Source organism: Hyperolius riggenbachi, chromosome 8 (assembly GCF_040937935.1).
Source record: "Hyperolius riggenbachi isolate aHypRig1 chromosome 8, aHypRig1.pri, whole genome shotgun sequence".
Classification (NCBI taxonomy): Eukaryota; Metazoa; Chordata; class Amphibia; order Anura; family Hyperoliidae; genus Hyperolius; species Hyperolius riggenbachi.
The window spans coordinates 299,395,354-299,413,333 of record NC_090653.1 but is presented as its reverse complement, the minus strand read 5'-3'; the positions used below and the strand labels follow the sequence as shown (position 1 = coordinate 299,413,333).

General features: G+C 46.7%; 2 protein-coding genes across 2 annotated transcripts in view; both read left to right on the top strand.

Annotated features, from left to right (window-relative positions):
• SARDH (sarcosine dehydrogenase) overlaps positions 1–17,980 on the top strand; it is a 166,016-nt gene that overhangs the window by 130,249 nt on the left and 17,787 nt on the right. Inside the window, exons 18-20 of the mRNA XM_068249222.1 lie at positions 4,285–4,447; positions 8,894–9,062; positions 14,460–14,595. Coding sequence (XP_068105323.1) covers positions 4,285–4,447; positions 8,894–9,062; positions 14,460–14,595 — 468 coding nt within the window. The remainder of the gene's footprint in view (positions 1–4,284; positions 4,448–8,893; positions 9,063–14,459; positions 14,596–17,980) is intronic.
• The window catches only part of FAM163B (family with sequence similarity 163 member B), a 314,838-nt gene continuing 311,365 nt past the window's right edge, over positions 14,508–17,980 (top strand). The window contains exon 1 of the mRNA XM_068249223.1: positions 14,508–14,595. The gene's annotated coding sequence lies outside the window, so the exon portion shown is untranslated. The remainder of the gene's footprint in view (positions 14,596–17,980) is intronic.

Genomic DNA, 17,980 nt, shown 5'->3' with positions numbered 1-17,980 from the left:
CCCTATACAGTTCCCTGGTGTCTAGTGGTCCTCCCTCCCCTATACAGTTCCCTGGTGTCTAGTGGTCCTTGTCCCACCCCTATACAGTTCCCTGGTGTCTAGTGGCCCCTCCCTCCCCTATACAGTTCCCTAGTGTCTAGTGGCCCCTCCCTCCCCTATACAGTTCCCTAGTGTCTAGTGGCCCCTTCCTCCCCTATACAGTTCCCTAGTGTCTAGTGGCCCCTCCCTCCCCTATACAGTTCCCTGGTGTCTAGTGGCCCCTCCCTCCCCTATACAGTTCCCTGGTGTCTAGTGGCCCCTCCCTCTCATACAGTTTCCTGGTGTCTATTCCCCCTCCCTCCCCTATACAGTTCCCTGGTGTCTAGTGGTCCTCCCTCCCCTATACAGTTCCCTGGTGTCTAGTGGCCCCTCCCTCCCCTATACAGTTCCCTGGTGTCTAGTGGCCCCTCCCTCTCATACAGTTTCCTGGTGTCTATTCCCCCTCCCTCCCCTATACAGTTCCCTGGTGTCTAGTGGTCCTCCCTCCCCTATACAGTTCCCTGGTGTCTAGAGGCCCCCTCCTTCCCCTATAGTTCCCTGGTGTTTAGTGGTTTCCCCTACCTCCCCCATATCCCCGGTGATCTAGGGCTTCACCTCCTATATAGCTTCTCTGGTGGTCTAGAGTGGGCCAATTGTTATTGCAAAGTGGGAAAACCACCCGAGGGCCAAATCTTATGGCTCAGAGGGCCTAGGCTGACCAGGCATCCTCTTTTGCCGGGACAGGTCCACTTTTTACGACCAGTGGCGTAGCTAAGGAGCTGTGGGCCCCGATGCAAGTTTTGCATGGGGCCCCCCAAGCACTCTATATATGACAATTGATACGGCGCACCAAAATCTACCAATGGCAACTACAGTGTCACAGGTGCAAGAAGGGGATGGGGAACAGTTTGTTAATGATTACCAATATTCAAAGTATCTATAGAAGTGATTATTATGAGCACAGGACCAATAGAGAGCTAATAATGCAGTTGGAGGGCCCTTCAGGGCCCCTCTGGCTCAAGGGCCCCGATGCGGTCGCTACCTCTGCAACCCCTATTGCTACGCCCCTGTGTACGACCTGTCCTGGCCCTCCGCCCGGGTTTTTGAAACGTCTGGGTGAAGAGAGCTGAACACAGTGAGCCGAGCCGCCCCCCCCCCCCCCCCCCCAGGCAAGGCAGCTTTTCATTCAGTGATTTAGGGCAGGTCTGGTGTATTCAGGTTTGTTGTTGTAAGGCAATGTGAAACACTAGGCTAGCTGATAAAAGTGCAATTAGAGGGCAGGCAAGCTTGTAAATATACACAGAATGATGCAGAGCTTGCCTGGAGGGTCCCTGGGCAAATATCTGTCTGGTCTCTCCCCATTGTTATGACTGCATGTGTGGATAAGGCGTTAAAAAAGTTGAGAAGTTTTTGACAATCCCTAGACTCCAGGAGGGCTGCTTTCTGACTTGTGTGAGAGACTGGCCTCCTGTTTTCCTGCACTGCATCACAAACACCTTTGTTAGTGATTTAACTGAACACTTTGGGGTTAATTTAAGCTGAGATATCCAGCTTTCAGTATGGGCAAATGAATGGCAAAACGTTCAGTACAGCATGTTTAACTTGTCTTTTCTCAGCAGTTACAGTTTTAGGTTGAACAGAAGACATACAGCCATCCAGTTCAGCCAGAATACTAACTCATTGTCCTTAACTAGCATGGTTTTTACAGTCTTCTCTGGAGTTCTCACCATGATTGTCATTTGTCACCTGCCTGTGTGATTTTATTGCATTTTGTGAGGAAATCTTCTGCAAATCTGATTGCATTTTGTGGTCGGCCGCCGGCCCTCCACCACCATGTGGTCTGGGGAAAAAAAAAAATGTCCCTCCATGCTCAGCAGAAGTTGGACCGCACACTGCTAAGATCTTGTATATTTGGCCCCACCCATGACCACGCCCACATGCTGTTGTGATCGTCCTCTTTTTTTTGGAAATCAAAATAGAGGGCCAGATTTGGCCCCATGGGCCGGAGTTTGTCATGTATGTTCTAATGCTTTGTACACACGCTAGTCCACCGCCGGGTGCGCCGATCTTGTTAAAAGCCTTCCAATGGCTGTAAGACAGCGATTATCATCCATGTAGGCCGATCCACCGTGGCAGATCAGTTCTGGTGATAATCGCTGTTGGGGCACTTTTCCACTATGAAACGCAATCAATCGTGCGACAATGCGATCGCATTTCAAGCTAATGTCCACTAATGTGATTGCAGTTGAGCCACTACACTCAGTATAGAGAGCTCAGTCGCAAAATGCGGCAGGAGGACGATTGTGCTCGGGCCAAAATTGCAACACAATAATGGAAATGGACGCTGCCGCTTCCATTCGTTTTACTGTACCTGCGTTTTGCCATCCGTTAGCGATTGGAATCAGATCGCAAAACTCGGCCGTGGAAGAGGCCCCTTAGGGCTTTTTTCCACTATGAAACAATCGAGTTTCAATCTAATTTCAATTAATGCGATTGCCATTGAGCTATTAAAGTCAGTATAGTCGAGCTGAATCGCATACAAAACGCAGCAGGACAATGACTGCGCTCGCACCAAAATCGCAATGTAGTCGGATCGCACTAATGGAAATGGCCGCTGCCATTTCCATTCGTTTTACTGTGCCCTGCTTTTGCGATCCGTTATTGAGCGGTAACTCTATCTAGATCCTTCTCTTCACGCTTCTGCTCGAAATCCGTTCAGTAGACCGTCGTTGCTGAATTCAAAAGTGGTCTTATGTCATTTGTTCATTGCTAAGCATCATTTTGCTGCTGACACAGATCCTTGGTGTCCCGGGCCTAAGTTGGAATTTTGAGACACCCTAAAGAATTTTAGAAATTTGTTTTAACCCCTTGCCAAACGCTCCACTCCACTTCATCAGAAAAACATATTATTTGGGCTGTGTGCAAAATGAAATCACCATTTCTAATAACCTCTTATGACTAACAAATCTAGATTAAAAAAAACAAAATGTTTAATATACCGGTACATTAGCAGCTCCTCCCATCTCATCACAGCTCTCTGTGATGCTGCAAATATACAGAACCGCAAAGCAGAGCCAGAAGGGGGCAGGCTTGGGCATGAAAAGACATCAGAGAAGACAGACTCAGCTATAATGATTCCTGAGCAAAGCCAGACTGAATGCTCAGTCGGGGATTTTATCAGGGCTGTTAACAAGCAAGCTGAGCAGTGAAGGATGAAACAGAGAGCAGGGTAGGTGTTTTCTCTAATGTCCCCACTGATGTATATGGTAAATACACGAGGGTGCTTCATCTCTGGTTCACTTTAAAGGGAACCTAAACTGAGAAGGATGTGGATTTTTCCTTTTAAAATAATACCATTTGCCTGACTCTCCTGCTTATCCTGTGTGTCTAATACATTTAGTCACATCTCCTAGACAAGCATGTAGATCAGGTGACTGAAGTCAGACTGGATTAGCTGCATGCTTGTTTCAGGTGTATGATTCAGCCACTACTGCAGCCAAAGAGACCACCAGGACTGACAAGGAACTGGTATTGTCTAAGGCTGCTTACACACAGGGACGTTACAGGCGCACGTTAGTGCAACCTGTAACGCTCCCCCAACGCACAGCAATGTAACACAAGTGGGCTGTTCACACAGCCCACGTTGCGTTACATGTAACGCTGCACGTTCTCCCGAAAGTGCAGCATACTATAGCGTTACAGCGGCTTAAGCCACGTTAGACTGTCTGCACATGCTCAGTCAGTCATGTTGGGGAGGAGGGGAGAGCGGCCAGGCACATGGCTAATTAATATTCACTGCACTCAGTGACGTGCAGTGTTTACTTCCTGGAGCGGCCGCTCTGTGCGGCGATTGGCCGGCGGGACCACGTAATGCCGCAAGCGTCCAAGAGTACGCATCACGGCATCACGGACGCCAGAGTGAGCTGCACAACGCGGCTCACTCTGACGTCCACAACAGAGAGCACCAGGCCTTGCGTTAGGTGCACGTTATGCAACCATAACGTCCCCTAAAACACAACGTCCTGGTGGGAAAGTAGCCTTAAAGGAAACCTACATATTCCTCTCAGTTTAGGTTCACTTTAAGTGGTTAATATTTCAAAAATTCTCAATATCCTGGAGGGAGAACAAAAATGTGAGCAATGTCCATTCGCTTATTGATATTTTTATATTGTTGAAAGGCTCAAAAATGTCTTCCTGGATTAGACAAACTGTGACAGGAGATGTGATGCCAGTAGCAATGCCCTAATATCACTTGTCTCTTCCCAGGTGCGAGCAATCCGTCTGTCGTTTGTGGGGGAGATGGGCTGGGAGCTGCACATGCCCAGAGACGCCTGCGTTCCCGTCTACAGAGCCGTCATGGCGGCCGGCGCCAAATACGGCATCGCCAATGCTGGATACAGAGCCATCGACTCCCTCAGCATCGAGAAAGGTAACTGTCCTCTCGTCTAGCATACCACTGATCTGCTGCTCAGACTGAATGTGTCCCGCCCAGTAAGAGAAGTGCTACTCTGCATCCTCCCTATAGATACTGAGAATTACTCAACACACAGGAAGCCATACTGTGCAGCATCCATACATACATAATAAGAGCAGATACTGAGAATTACACCCGGCATACAGGACAAGAGAAGTCATACTGTGCAGCCTCCATACATACAGAATAAGAGCAGATACTGAGAATTACACCCGGCATACAGGACAAGAGAAGTCATACTGTGCAGCCCCCATACATACAGAATAAGAGCAGATACTGAGAACTACACCCGGCATACAGGACAAGAGAACTCATACTGTGCAGCCTCCATACATACAGAATAAGAGCAGATACTGAGAATTACACCCGGCATACAGGACAAGAGAAGTCATACTGTGCAGCCCCCATACATACAGAATAAGAGCAGATACTGAGAATTACACCCAGCATACAGGACAAGAGAAGTCATACTGTGCAGCCTCCATACATACAGAATAAGAGCAGATACTGAGAATTACACCCGGCATACAGGACAAGATAAGCCATACTGTGCAGCCTCCATACATACAGAATAAGAGCAGATACTGAGAATTACACCCGGCATACAGGACAAGAGAAGTCATACTGTGCAGCCTCCATACATACAGAATAAGAGCAGATACTGAGAATTACACCCGGCATACAGGACAAGGGAAGTCATACTGTGCAGTCTCCATACATACAGAATAAGAGCAGATACTGAGAATTACACCCGGCATACAGGACAAGAGAAGCCATACTGTGCAGCCCCCATACATACAGAATAAGAGTAGATACTGAGAATTACACCCAGCATACAGGACAAGAGAAGTCATACTGTGCAGCCTCCATACATACAGAATAAGAGCAGATACTGAGAATTACACCCGGCATACAGGACAAGAGAAGTCATACTGTGCAGCCCCCATACATACAGAATAAGAGCAGATACTGAAAATTACACCCGGCATACAGGACAAGAGAAGTCCTACTGTGCAGCCTTCATACATACAGAATAAAAACAGATACGGACATACTGTATCCGGGAAGTAGTACTGTGCAGCCTCCATACATACAGAATAAGAGCAGATACTGAGAATTACACCCAGCATACAGGGCAAGAGAAGCCATACTGTGCAGCCTCCATACATACAGAATAAAAACAGATACGGACATACTGTATCCGGGAAGTAGTACTGTGCAGCCTCCATACATACAGAATAAGAGCAGATACTGAGAATTACACCCGGTATACAGGACAAGAGAAGCCATACTGTGCAGCCTCCATACATACAGAATAAGAGCAGATACTGAGAATTACACCCGGCATACAGGACAAGAGAAGCCATACTGTGCAGCCTCCATACATACAGAATAAGAGCAGATACTGAGAACTACACCCGGCATACAGGACAAGAGAAGTCATACTGTGCAGCCTCCATACATACAGAATAAGAGCAGATACTGAGAATTACACCCGGTATACAGGACAAGAGAAGCTATACTGTGCAGCCTCCATCCATACAGAATGAAAGGAGATACTGAGAATTACACCCGGCATACAGGACAAGAGAAGCCATACTGTGCAGCCTCCATACATACAGAATAAGAGCAGATACTGAGAATTACACCCGGCATACAGGACAAGAGAAGTCATACTGTGCAGCCCCCATACATACAGAATAAGAGCAGATACTGAGATCTACACCCGGCATACAGGACAAGAGAAGTCATACTGTGCAGCCCCCATACATACAGAATAAGAGCAGATACTGAGAATTACACCCAGCATACAGGACAAGAGAAGCCATACTGTGCAGCCTCCATGCATACAGAATAAGAGCAGATACTGAGAATTACACCCAGCATACAGGACAAGAGAAGCCATACTCTGCAGCCTCCATGCATACAGAGCAGATACTGAGAATTACACCCGGCATACAGGACAAGAGAAGCCATACTGTGCAGCCTCCATACATACAGAATAAGGGCAGATACTGAGAATTACACCCGGCATACAGGACAAGAGAAGCCATACTGTGCAGTCTCCATACATACAGAATAAGAGCAGATACTGAGAATTACACCCAGCATACAGGACAAGAGAAGTCATACTGTGTAGCCCCCATACATACAGAATAAGAGCAGATGCTGGCATACAATATGCGGGAAGTAGTACTGTGCAGCCTCCATACATACAGTATAAGAGCAGATACTGAGATACAGGGTCGAGGAAGTAGTACTGTGCAGCCTCCATGCACACATCACAGGTGGGAAGCAGGACCGGAGATGATTCTGGTGACGTGTGGATCAGAGATGCTGATTGGCTGCCGCTATAGATTGAGTCGGGGGGGTAATTAGGCGGAGTCTTCTCATTAGTTGCAGAGTGATATTGACTTTAGTAAATGGAGACAGATTGTCTCGTCTGCAGTGATTGCCTCTGACACATTCCTTTACCTCGTTATTGTGACACGTGAAGATGAGGAATTGCCGCGGAGAGTTTGGCGCAGAGGTGAGCGCGGCGATGTAACGTGCGATCACACGGGAATCGTCTGACCGGCGTGGAACAGATGTGTGGACTTAATGAGATTCCCCCGGCGGCCCCCGTCTGACGTGACGCCTGTTCCTGCCAGCCGCTGCAGGGGGCGCCGCTAACGAGGCGGAGCGGTCGGGAAACGATGGCCGCCTCTCGGTGTCCAACTCTTATTACACAGGAACTGTAATGAAAATGTCATGAATGTTATGACAATATTCATTTCTAAATTTAGTCAAGTTTTGCTATTGTATAATCTTTCCTCTCCCTGATTTACATTCAGAAATGTATCATAGGTAGTGACATATTTAGTCCTGTCAGGTGATCTCTGTAGAATGTTGATTCACTGAGAGTTCTAATATCAGTAGAAAATATCTCTGGTCTCCCAGAATGCTCTTAGGGGGAGAATTACAATGAACAGCCTCAGCTGTGACATCACTTGGTAGGTGGGGTTACATAGCAATATACAGCAATATATAGATATAGGAAGTGTTTTTGATGCTGAAACCAAGAAAATTAACATAAAAGTGGGTATCCTGAGTAATTGAAGGCATTCTGCTAAACGTCACTACAGGGCCTCTTTAATCAGAACCAGTAACCCCTGTATCCTTAAAGATTGTGCATGCCCCCCTTTGTGCACCCCCGCCGCTTGCATGTCCCCTCGCAGCACGCACCACTGCGGCACACGCGCTCCCCTTGTCATTATTAAAGAGGAACTGTCGCAAAAATCATACAATTTAAAACGCATACAAATAAGAAGTAAATTTCTTCCAGAGTAAAATGAGCCATAAATGACTTTTCTCCTATGTTGCTGTCACTCACAGTAGGTAGTAGAAACCTGACAGAAGTGACAGGTTTTGGACTAGTCCATCTCTTCATAGGGGATTCTCAGCGTGGCCTTTATTCTTTATAAAGACATTCCCTGAAAAAGATTTATACAAAGATGCTGGCCAGCCTCCCTGCTCGCTGCACACTATTTTGGCAGTTGGACAGAGCAACTGCCATTCACTGAGTGCTTTTAAAAATAAAGTAAACCCTGAGAACCCCCCTATGAGAAGATAGGCTAGTCCAAAACCTGTCGGTTATTTCAGATTCCTACTAACTACTGTAAGTGACAGCAACATAGGAGAAAAGTGATTTATGGCTCATTTTACTCTGGAAGAAAGTTACTTCTTATTTGTACCGTACGCGTTTTACATTTTTAGGATTTTTGCGACCGTCCCTCTTTACCCAGGCAGTTGTAATGTGTGCATGCATCCCTGCATCCACTCTGTACATATTACAGCTGCCTTTTAGATATATCAATGAACAGGTCCTGATTTTCATTACAGCAATCTCACAGCTGGTTTATATCAATGCCAATACTTTTGTACATTTCCGATCAGGTGCCCCATCACCAGCCACTAACTGCTGCCCAGACCACCGTATTGCTATAACTCATCTGTCTGTACCCTCCCTCTTTGTAGGTCATTCAGCCTGCCAGGATATGGAGGCTGCCATAGTTATTTCCTTATAAGCCATACCAGTTGCCTGGCTGTCCTGCTGGTCCTCTGCCTCTAATACTTTCAGCCATAGCCCCTGAACAAGCATGCATATCAGGTGACTGAAGTGTGATTATCCGCATGCTTGTTTCAGGTGTGATTCAGATGCTACTGCAGCCAAATAGATCAGCAGGACAGCCAGGCAACTGGTATTGTTAAAAAGGAAATAAAATTGGCAGCCTCCATAGTCTTCTGACTTCAGGATGATCCTACAGGGAACATTAAAGTGATCAGTGAACTGATGGCTGTTGGAATACATTAGTTGTGTGCTGTGTAACGCATGTCTGCTGTATTTGTGTGCGATCGCAGGATACCGCCACTGGCACGCCGACCTGCGTCCGGATGACACGCCTCTAGAGGCCGGCCTTGGCTTTACCTGCAAACTGAAATCCAGCACCCCCTTCCTGGGCCGCACCGCTCTGGAGACGCAGAAAACAGAGGGGCTCCCCAAACGTCTGGTGGGCTTCACCATCAACGAGTGAGTATTTCTCTGTATTCCCTCTAATATTCCACATTATTATTATTATTATTATTATTATTATTATATATTAGCAGTAAAAAGTATGTGAACCCTTTGGAATTATACGGATTTCTGCACAAATTGGTCATAAAATGTGATCTGATCTTCATCTAAGTCACAACCATAGACAATCACAGTCTGCTTACACTAATACCACACAAATAATTTAATGTTTCCATGCTTTTATTGAACACACCATGTAAACATTCACAGGGCAGGGGGGAAAGGTATGTGAACCCTCTGGATTTACTAACCAGATCAGCCTCCTTTGGCAGCAATAACTTAAACGTGCACAACAGCTGGGAGTAATTTTTGACCATTCCTCTTTCAGAACGGTTTCAAATTCACCATTGTTCTTGGGATGTCTGGTGTAAATCGCTCTCTTGAGGTCTTGCCACAGCATCTCAGTCGGGTTGAGGTCAGGACTCTGACTGGGCCACCACATAAGTCATATCTTCTTCTGTTTAAGCCATTCTGTTGTTGATTTACTTCTATGCTTTGGGTCGTTGTCCTGTTGCAACACTCATCTTCTGCTGAGCTTCAGCTGGTGGACAGATGGCCTTAAAGGGGTTGTGTAGGCGTGTTGAAGATAAAAAGACACATACCTGGGGCTTCTATTAGCTCCCTGTAGCCGTAATGTCCCACGCCGTCCTCCTCCAAACCGCCGTTCCCGGCTCCGGGCAATTTGGCTGACAAGACAAATTATGCGCGCTCCAGCTCGCGGAAGCTTACTGCGCAGTCGCAGTACAAAGTTTTCTTGTACTGCGCAGTAAGCTTCCATTGACTCGCGCAGGAGCAAGCAAGCGCATGGCCACGACCGCACAGCCGCAGTTGATGACTTGCCGCGCTAGACCGGGGCCGGCGGCGGAGAATGGCGGCGTAGGACATTACTGCTACAGGGGGCTGATAGAAGCCCCAGGTAAGTGTCTGTTTTTACTTCAACTCCACACCCCCCCCCCCCCCCCCCCACCACCACCACCACCACCAACACACACACACACACTTTAAATTCTCCAACAAAATGTCTTGATAAACTTGGGAATTTATTTTTCCTTTGATGATAGCAATCCGTCCTGGCCCCGGCGCAGCAAAGCAGCCCCAAACCATGATGCCCCCACCACCATACTTCACAGTTGGGATAAGGTTTTGATGTTGGTGTGCTGTGCCCGGTTTCTCCTCACTTTGCTTTCATCTGTCCACAGAATATTTTGCCAGGACTGCTGTGGAGCATCCAGGTGCTCTTTTGTAAACTTTAAATGTGCAGCAATGTTTTTTTGGACAGCAGTGGCTTCCTCTCTGGTATCCTTCCATCAACTCCATTCTTGTTTAGTGTTTTATGTATCCTAGATTTAACAGCAGGAGCATATATCTGGGTAATATAGCGCCTATGGCAGGCCTGGATTTACATCACAGGAGCCTATAGGCACAGATGTCCTGGCACCCTAGACTCCGCCCTCCATGCATGCAGGCCCAGATTTACATCACAGGAGCCTATAGGCACGATGTCCTGGCACCCTAGACTCTGCCCTCCATGGACCTACAAACCCTACCAAACTGCACAGCAAGAGTGCTGGCTGGCCCAGCTGTCACTTCTCCCTTACTTCCCTTGCCTGTCATAGGTAGCTACAGGTGCCCCTTAGTATTAGGTATCCAGAGGTACCCTCAGTAGCTAGAGGTGCCCCAACTGAAGGGAGATCTCATCATCAGTAGAATGCAGAGAGCTGGGTGAGGAACCTCTCATTTACACTCTGCTTTGGACTCTGCATAGGGAAGGGGGGGGGGCAGGAGGCATTCAGGGAGCAAAATAAGCCACCTTTCCATCATCAGGCGCCTGTAGGCACGTGCCTACAGTGCCTTATGGTAAATCCGGCTCTGGCCTATGGCAAACACTGAAATTGCCCCCTCCCTTCCTCAGTCAGAGTCCCCTTCCCCTCTAAAAACAGCATCCTTTCTTGCATACATGTGTTATGGTTGCCTGTGTGTTTAGGATCGGGATATTGCCTAGGTTACAGTTTTAAAGATGGCTCCCGTTATTCACTCTCTGTCCTCTTTTCTACCACTAAGCCCTACATGTGTTGAAGTGGACCTGAACACAAAATGTCCTCTCTGCTCTAAAAGATACGCCACAACATAACCTTTAAACGAAAAACATTTCTCTGTTACAGCTGATAGAAATCCTGCAATAAATCTGCAGTGTTTCTACTTCCTGCTTTCATGGAAGCGGACATATTGTTTACCTCCTGTACTTTTAAATGGCTTTATCTGCCATCTCTGCCTCAGCAGTCATGTGACACAGGGGAGAGATCATATTAAACTTGTGATTAGACACAGATGAGAGGGAATTAGACAGGCTAAACTCTCTAAATACATACAGGGTGCATTCCTCTATGTATTTCTTCAGTCTTATGCAAGAGTTCAGGTCTACTTTAAGTAGCCATGTTCCCCAGATAAGAGTTAATCTGATCTGAGGTCTGAATGACAGGGAGGCAAGGGGGCAGGCATGGGGTGCAGCACAGGGCAGACATGGAGCCCATGGTGCTGTGGCGCCCGTGGCACAAGCCATGACTGCACCCCTCTAGATACGCCTCTGGCTAACAGGGATGTTAGCTAAAGACTTACAAAAGTCTCTGGCATATGCTGACACTCTAGGATTCTTACTCACCTCATTGAGCATTCTGCGCTGTGCTCTTGCAGCCATCTTTACAGGACGGCCACTCCTAGGGGGAGTAGCAGCAGTGCTGAACTTTCTCCATTTATGGACCATTTGTCTTGCCGTGGACTGATGACCAGCAAGGCTTTTGATATACTTTTTTTTTTTTTTTAACCCTTTCCAGCTTAATTGCAAGTTAACAGTTCTTAATCGTAGGTCTTCTGCGAGCACTTTTGTGCGAGGCATCATTCACATCAGGCAATGCTTCTTGGGAAAAGCAAATCCAAAACTGGTGTGTGTTTTTTATAGAGCAGAGCAGCTGTAACCAACACCTCCAATCTCATCTCACTGATTGGACTCCAGCTGGCTGACACCTCACTCTAATTAGCTCTTGGAGATGTCATTAGTCTCGGGGGCTCACATACGTTTTCCACCTGCACTGTGAATGTTTACATGGTGTGTTCAATAAAAATATGGAAACATTCAATTGTCTGATTTTGGTTTAAAGAGAACCAGAGATGAAGCAACCTCATGTATTTTACCTTATAAATCAGTGGGAACATGACAGTAAACACCTAATCTGCTCTTTGTTACATTGTTCTCTGTTTAATTTGCCTGTTATCACCTCTAAGATAAGAATCCCGACTAAGCAGTCGGTCTGGCTTTGCTACAGAATAATTATAGCTGAGACTGTGTTCTTTGCTGTCTTCAAGTCCAAGCCTGCCCCCTGCTGGCTTTGCTCAGGAATCATTATAGCTGAGTCAATATAGCAAAGCCAGACTCAATGCTCAGTCCGGGATTCTTATCTCAGCTAGATAACAGACACTTTTAGCAGTGAGGATGGAACAGAGAGCATGGTAAATGTTTTCTCTAATGTTCCCACTGATTTCTATGGTAAAATACACAAGGGTGCTTCGTCTCTGGTTCACTTTAAGCAGACTGAGTGTGTATTATTGTGACATATATGGATTTCTGCACAAATTGGTCTGATCTTAATCTAATTCCAAAAGGTTCACATACTTTTTACTGCTACTGTATATATGTTGTGTGTCCTGTATGCCGGGTGTAACTCTCAGTATCTGCTCTTATTCTGTATGTATGGAGGCTGCACAGTATGGCTTCTCTTGTCCTGTATGCCGGGTGTAATTCTCAGTATCTGCTCTGTATGCATGGAGGCTGCACAGTATGGCTTCTCTTGTCCTGTATGCCGGGTGTAATTCTCAGTATCTGCCCTTATTCTGTATGTATGGGGGCTGCACAGTATGGCTTCTCTTGTCCTGTATGCCGGGTGTAATTCTCAGTATCTGCTCTTATTCTGTATGTATGGGGGCTGCACAGTATGACTTCTCTTGTCCTGTATGCCGGGTGTAATTCTCAGTATCTGCTCTTATTCTGTATGTATGGGGGCTGCACAGTATGACTTCTCTTGTCCTGTATGCCGGGTGTAATTCTCAGTATCTGCTCTTATTCTGTATGTATGGAGGCTGCACAGTATGACTTCTCTTGTCCTGTATGCCGGGTGTAATTCTCAGTATCTGCTCTTATTCTGTATGTATGGAGGCTGCACAGTATGGCTTCTCTTGTCCTGTATGCCGGGTGTAATTCTCAGTATCTGCTCTTATTCTGTATGTATGGAGGCTGCACAGTATGGCTTCTCTTGTCCTGTATGCCAGGTGTAATTCTCAGTATCTGCTCTTATTCTGTATGTATGAAGGCTGCACAGTATGGCTTCTCTTGTCCTGTATGTCGGGTGTAATTCTCAGTATCTGCTCTGTATGCATGGAGGCTGCACAGTATGGCTTCTCTTGTCCTGTATGCCGGGTGTAATTCTCAGTATCTGCTCTTATTCTGTATGTATGGAGGCTGCACAGTATAGCTTCTCTTGTCCTGTATGCTGGGTGTAATTCTCAGTATCTGCTCTTATTTTGTATGTATGGAGGCTGCACAGTATGACTTCTCTTGTCCTGTATGCCGGGTGTAATTCTCAGTATCTGCTCTTATTCTGTATGTATGGGGGCTGCACAGTATGGCTTCTCTTGTCCTGTATGCCGGATGTAATTCTCAGTATCTGCTCTTATTCTGTATATATGGAGGCTGCACAGTATGGCTTCTCTTGTGCTGTATGCCGGGTGTAATTCTCAGTATCTGCTCTTATTCTGTATGTATGGGGGCTGCACAGTATGGCTTCTCTTGTCCTGTATGCCGGATGTAATTCTCAGTATCTGCTCTTATTCTGTATGTATGGAGGCTGCACCGTATGGCTTCTCTTGTGCTGTATGCCGGGTGTAATTCTCAGTATCTGCTCTTATTCTGTATGTATGGGGGCTGCACAGTATGGCTTCTCTTGTCCTGTATGCCGGGTGTAATTCTCAGTATCTGCTCTTATTCTGTATGTATGGAGGCTGCACAGTATGGCTTCTTCTTGATGGAGCAGAGTGTTGTGTACACGCAGATACGCACTCAGTATAACAAGTTAGAACTCTTTCCTGAAGAAAAACATGCAGAGATGCATCATACACCACCATCAGGAAATGCAGCTTACATAAAACCGAGAGGAGCACAGAGTGAATACAGGAAATCACAATACCATAGAGATCTTCACATCATTCTACAGAGAGTGACATCTTGTGGTTGCTTTACTGTACTGCAGTTTTAATGTTGTTACAACCAACACTCCTGATCGCCTCTGTGATTGTCTCTCTCAGGAAGGTTCCTTTCTTTGGCTTGGAGGCGATATGGAGGAACGGGGTCGCTGTAGGTCACATCCGAAGAGCTGACTTTGGTTTTGCGATAAATAAAACCATTGCGTACGGCTACATCAGGAACCCGGACGGCGGGCCGGTACGTACAACCTCCTGGATTCTTATGGAAGGTGATGGTGGGAGGGATGGGAAACGAGGGACACAAATCTAAACTATCCGGGGATTCTACCTCCTCCACACTATACAAATAGTTTTTTTGCCGTCTTTGTCACCCTTGGGGAGAATTTCCCACATCCTCTCTGGGCAGGAAGTCATGGAAATTCCCCCCAGAAGGGGGCAGAAGACAGGAATACAAGTCCAAAGGAAGGGTGTAACTAACTCTAGAGCGGCCAATCAGCATTCAGATTCTGGCACAAGGGGCGTCGGCCTGAGCTGAGAATAATAATCTCCTGTTATTCGCGGTGTGTTCGGCCCGTCAGCGTCCGCGAGGTCTGTAGACAATAAATACGCACGTTCGGTAAGCGGCACAGTTACGATGCAGCAATTAAGTCGTTTTCCTGATTTCTGTCTTTCTTACGAAGGCCGCGATCCCCGCTGAGACATAATGTGTAATTTAGCAGCTACAGGCGCTATCTTTTCAGCCGCGTTCTACTTAACAAGCCAACCTTAATGGGCAGAGTTAGTCGGGTAATTAACCGCCCACGGAAGAGTCTGTTTATCTGCGACAAACAACGCGGTGCCCACTGTGTGCATAGCAGCCGCATACAGGTGCAGGAAATGGAACGTCTTCTCTGTAACCCTTCGTCCGCCTGCCGTTATGAAGAAGATCCAATACACGATGTAAAAAAGAGGACCTTAGGCTAAGAACTTCTTCTAAAAGATAAACAGCATAATGACCTTTAAATAAAAACATTACTTTGTTACAGCTGATACAAACCCTGCAATAAATTTGCAGTGTCTATTTCCTGCTTTCATGGAAGCAGACATAGGGTTAACATCCTGTGTTTACAAATTGGCTGTTCTGCCATGGCAGAGAAGATTCCTGATCTGACACAGCTGAGAGATCAAATTACAACCTGTGATTAGTCACAGATGAGGCGGAATTAGACATAAATAGCCACAGGGTGCATTTCTCTGTTTTCTTCTGTCCTGTGCAAGAGTTAAGCTCCACTTTAAGCCTCTTGAATAAAGTTGGTCGATAACTAACTATGGGCCAGATTTATTGGCAGTTACTGACATTACTGACAATTTTTTTCTTCTGAAACTGTTCTAACCAGCAGATGGAACAGTTCTGCATGATAGTAAGAAACTTCAAATCCTACATAATAGCTAAAAACAGTTTAGCGTGGATTTCAAGAGCTGCACTACAGTTAAGAAAAGTGCAAATCCATCCCTAAACTGCTGCAGATTAAGAAGTGCTTCATAGCAGTTCTCCAGATAGTGCAGCAGTGCAGGCTAGATGTGATTTGTGAAGGGCTCCTCCCCCTCAGAGTCTGCTGACAGCAGATGTGTTGGTTACCTCAGCAACAGTAATTTCCCTCACACACTGCACTGCCTGAGAGACCTTCCTAACTCCTCCTATTCCTAACAGTTTAAGAAGGAATCTGCACTATTTAATGGTTTCTTAGGATGTCTGAGACCGTTCTGGGTCTCCATCCCAGACAGGCATTATTAGTCACAGGTGTGTATGCACCTTTCCAGTAGCATGCCTCCTGATTTTTGAGATAAGACACACCCCATGCCACACCTCTAACCACGCCCCCACCACACCCCTAATCAGTAATACCAGAAAGAACTCCGAAGCAAAAGACGCAGTTTTATCATTCGGACCACACTGGTTCTCTCTGCCATCAAGAAATATATCAATTTAAATGATAGAAATAACATTTAGAGAATATTAAACACTTTCAGTAGAAAAATACACATTTGTACACAGATCTGTACGTCCTGAAAGAGTGACAAATGGGGAGGAAAGAGGAACAGAGGAACTGGGATCTCAGAGGGACTGTCCCTGCTAAATAGGGACAGTTGGAAGCCTTGGCATAGGTGGGTTTTATAAAATGCTTTCTCTTTAAAGGTAGGCGAATGTGATCCCTCCCCTGCGTCTGAAATGCAACGCGTCAGGCTTGTGGGTGGAGCCATGCAAATCGTTCTGTTTTCTATGAGCTGGGTGTACCTATAGCCTTCAGACAGAATTATCGGTGTGTTTTTATAAGTGGACAAGGAAATGGCAACCACCTGATCTCGGCTAAAAACTCGCACGAAGCCAGTGCATTTCAACGTGAGGCGGGGCAAATGCCAGCAGAATAGATGGGGCTGAGTGTTTTTTTTTTTTTTTTTTTTACCTGACAGATTTCAGTTTTTTTCCACATTATGCCTACGTTCCCAATCCTAACTTATTTTGCCACATCCGCGATGGCAAACACTATTTAAGAACAAAAGCAGAATGATGAAGAGTCCAGGAACCGCAGGGCAAAACGCCTTGTCATGTGTGCGCCTTACCTCACTCGCCGCGCCCACTCCATCCTGCGCTGCGCCTTCGTCCCTCTCCTAAGTAACAGACCACAGGGCGTCCGTACAACACTCAGCCTGGAGAGTCTGGGAACCGCAGGGCAAAACGCCATGTCATATGTGCGCCTTACCTCATTCGCCCCGCCCACTCTATCCTGCACTGTGCCTTATGTTCCTCCGCCCCTCTCCGAAGTATCAGAACATAGAGCGTCTGTACAGCACTCAGCCCCAAACTGTTGCCCGAGAGATTGGATCCCGATCCATGCAGGGGATAGTCGCTGTACCTGGTTATGAGGCTTTTAGTCACTGACAAATCTCTGCGTCTCGGGGAGACAGGCTGGAGACGCGAGGGTTAATTTCTCATGTAAGCGACATCTATAGAGCGGAAACCATTAGAACGATTTTGCAAATTGACGTGAATTGAGGTGTTAAGCCTCTAAACTCACATTAAGCTCCATTCTTGTCTCTAAACTTGGAATAAATGACGTTGGATGAGGTCTATTTATATGAAATAGCGATGCAATGAGCCAAGCATCAACCTACTCATTACAGGAGCTAATTCTGGTGGAGGGGGGAGGAGGCATGACTGAAAGACCTGCTACCTATGAGGGGGAGGAGGACAGCCATAACTGATGGGAACTGAGGGAAAAGGACCTGTTACCTATAAAGGGAGTGGCAGGAGATCAGCCATAACTGATGGGAACTGAGGGAAGAGGACCTGTTACCTATAAAGGGAGTGGCAGGAGATTAGCCATGACTGACTGCAACTGAGGGAAGAGGACCTGTTACCTATAAGGGGAGGGGCAGAGGGCAGCCATGACTGACTGGAACTGAGGGAAGAGGACCTTTTACCTATGGGGGGAGGAGGCATGACTGATTGGCACAGAGAAGGGGACCTGTTACCTGGGGGGGGGCAGCCATGACTGACGGGCACAGAGAGAAGAGGACCTGTTACCTATGGGGGGGGAGGAGGGCAGCCATGACTGACGGGAACTGAGGGAAGAGGGCCTGTT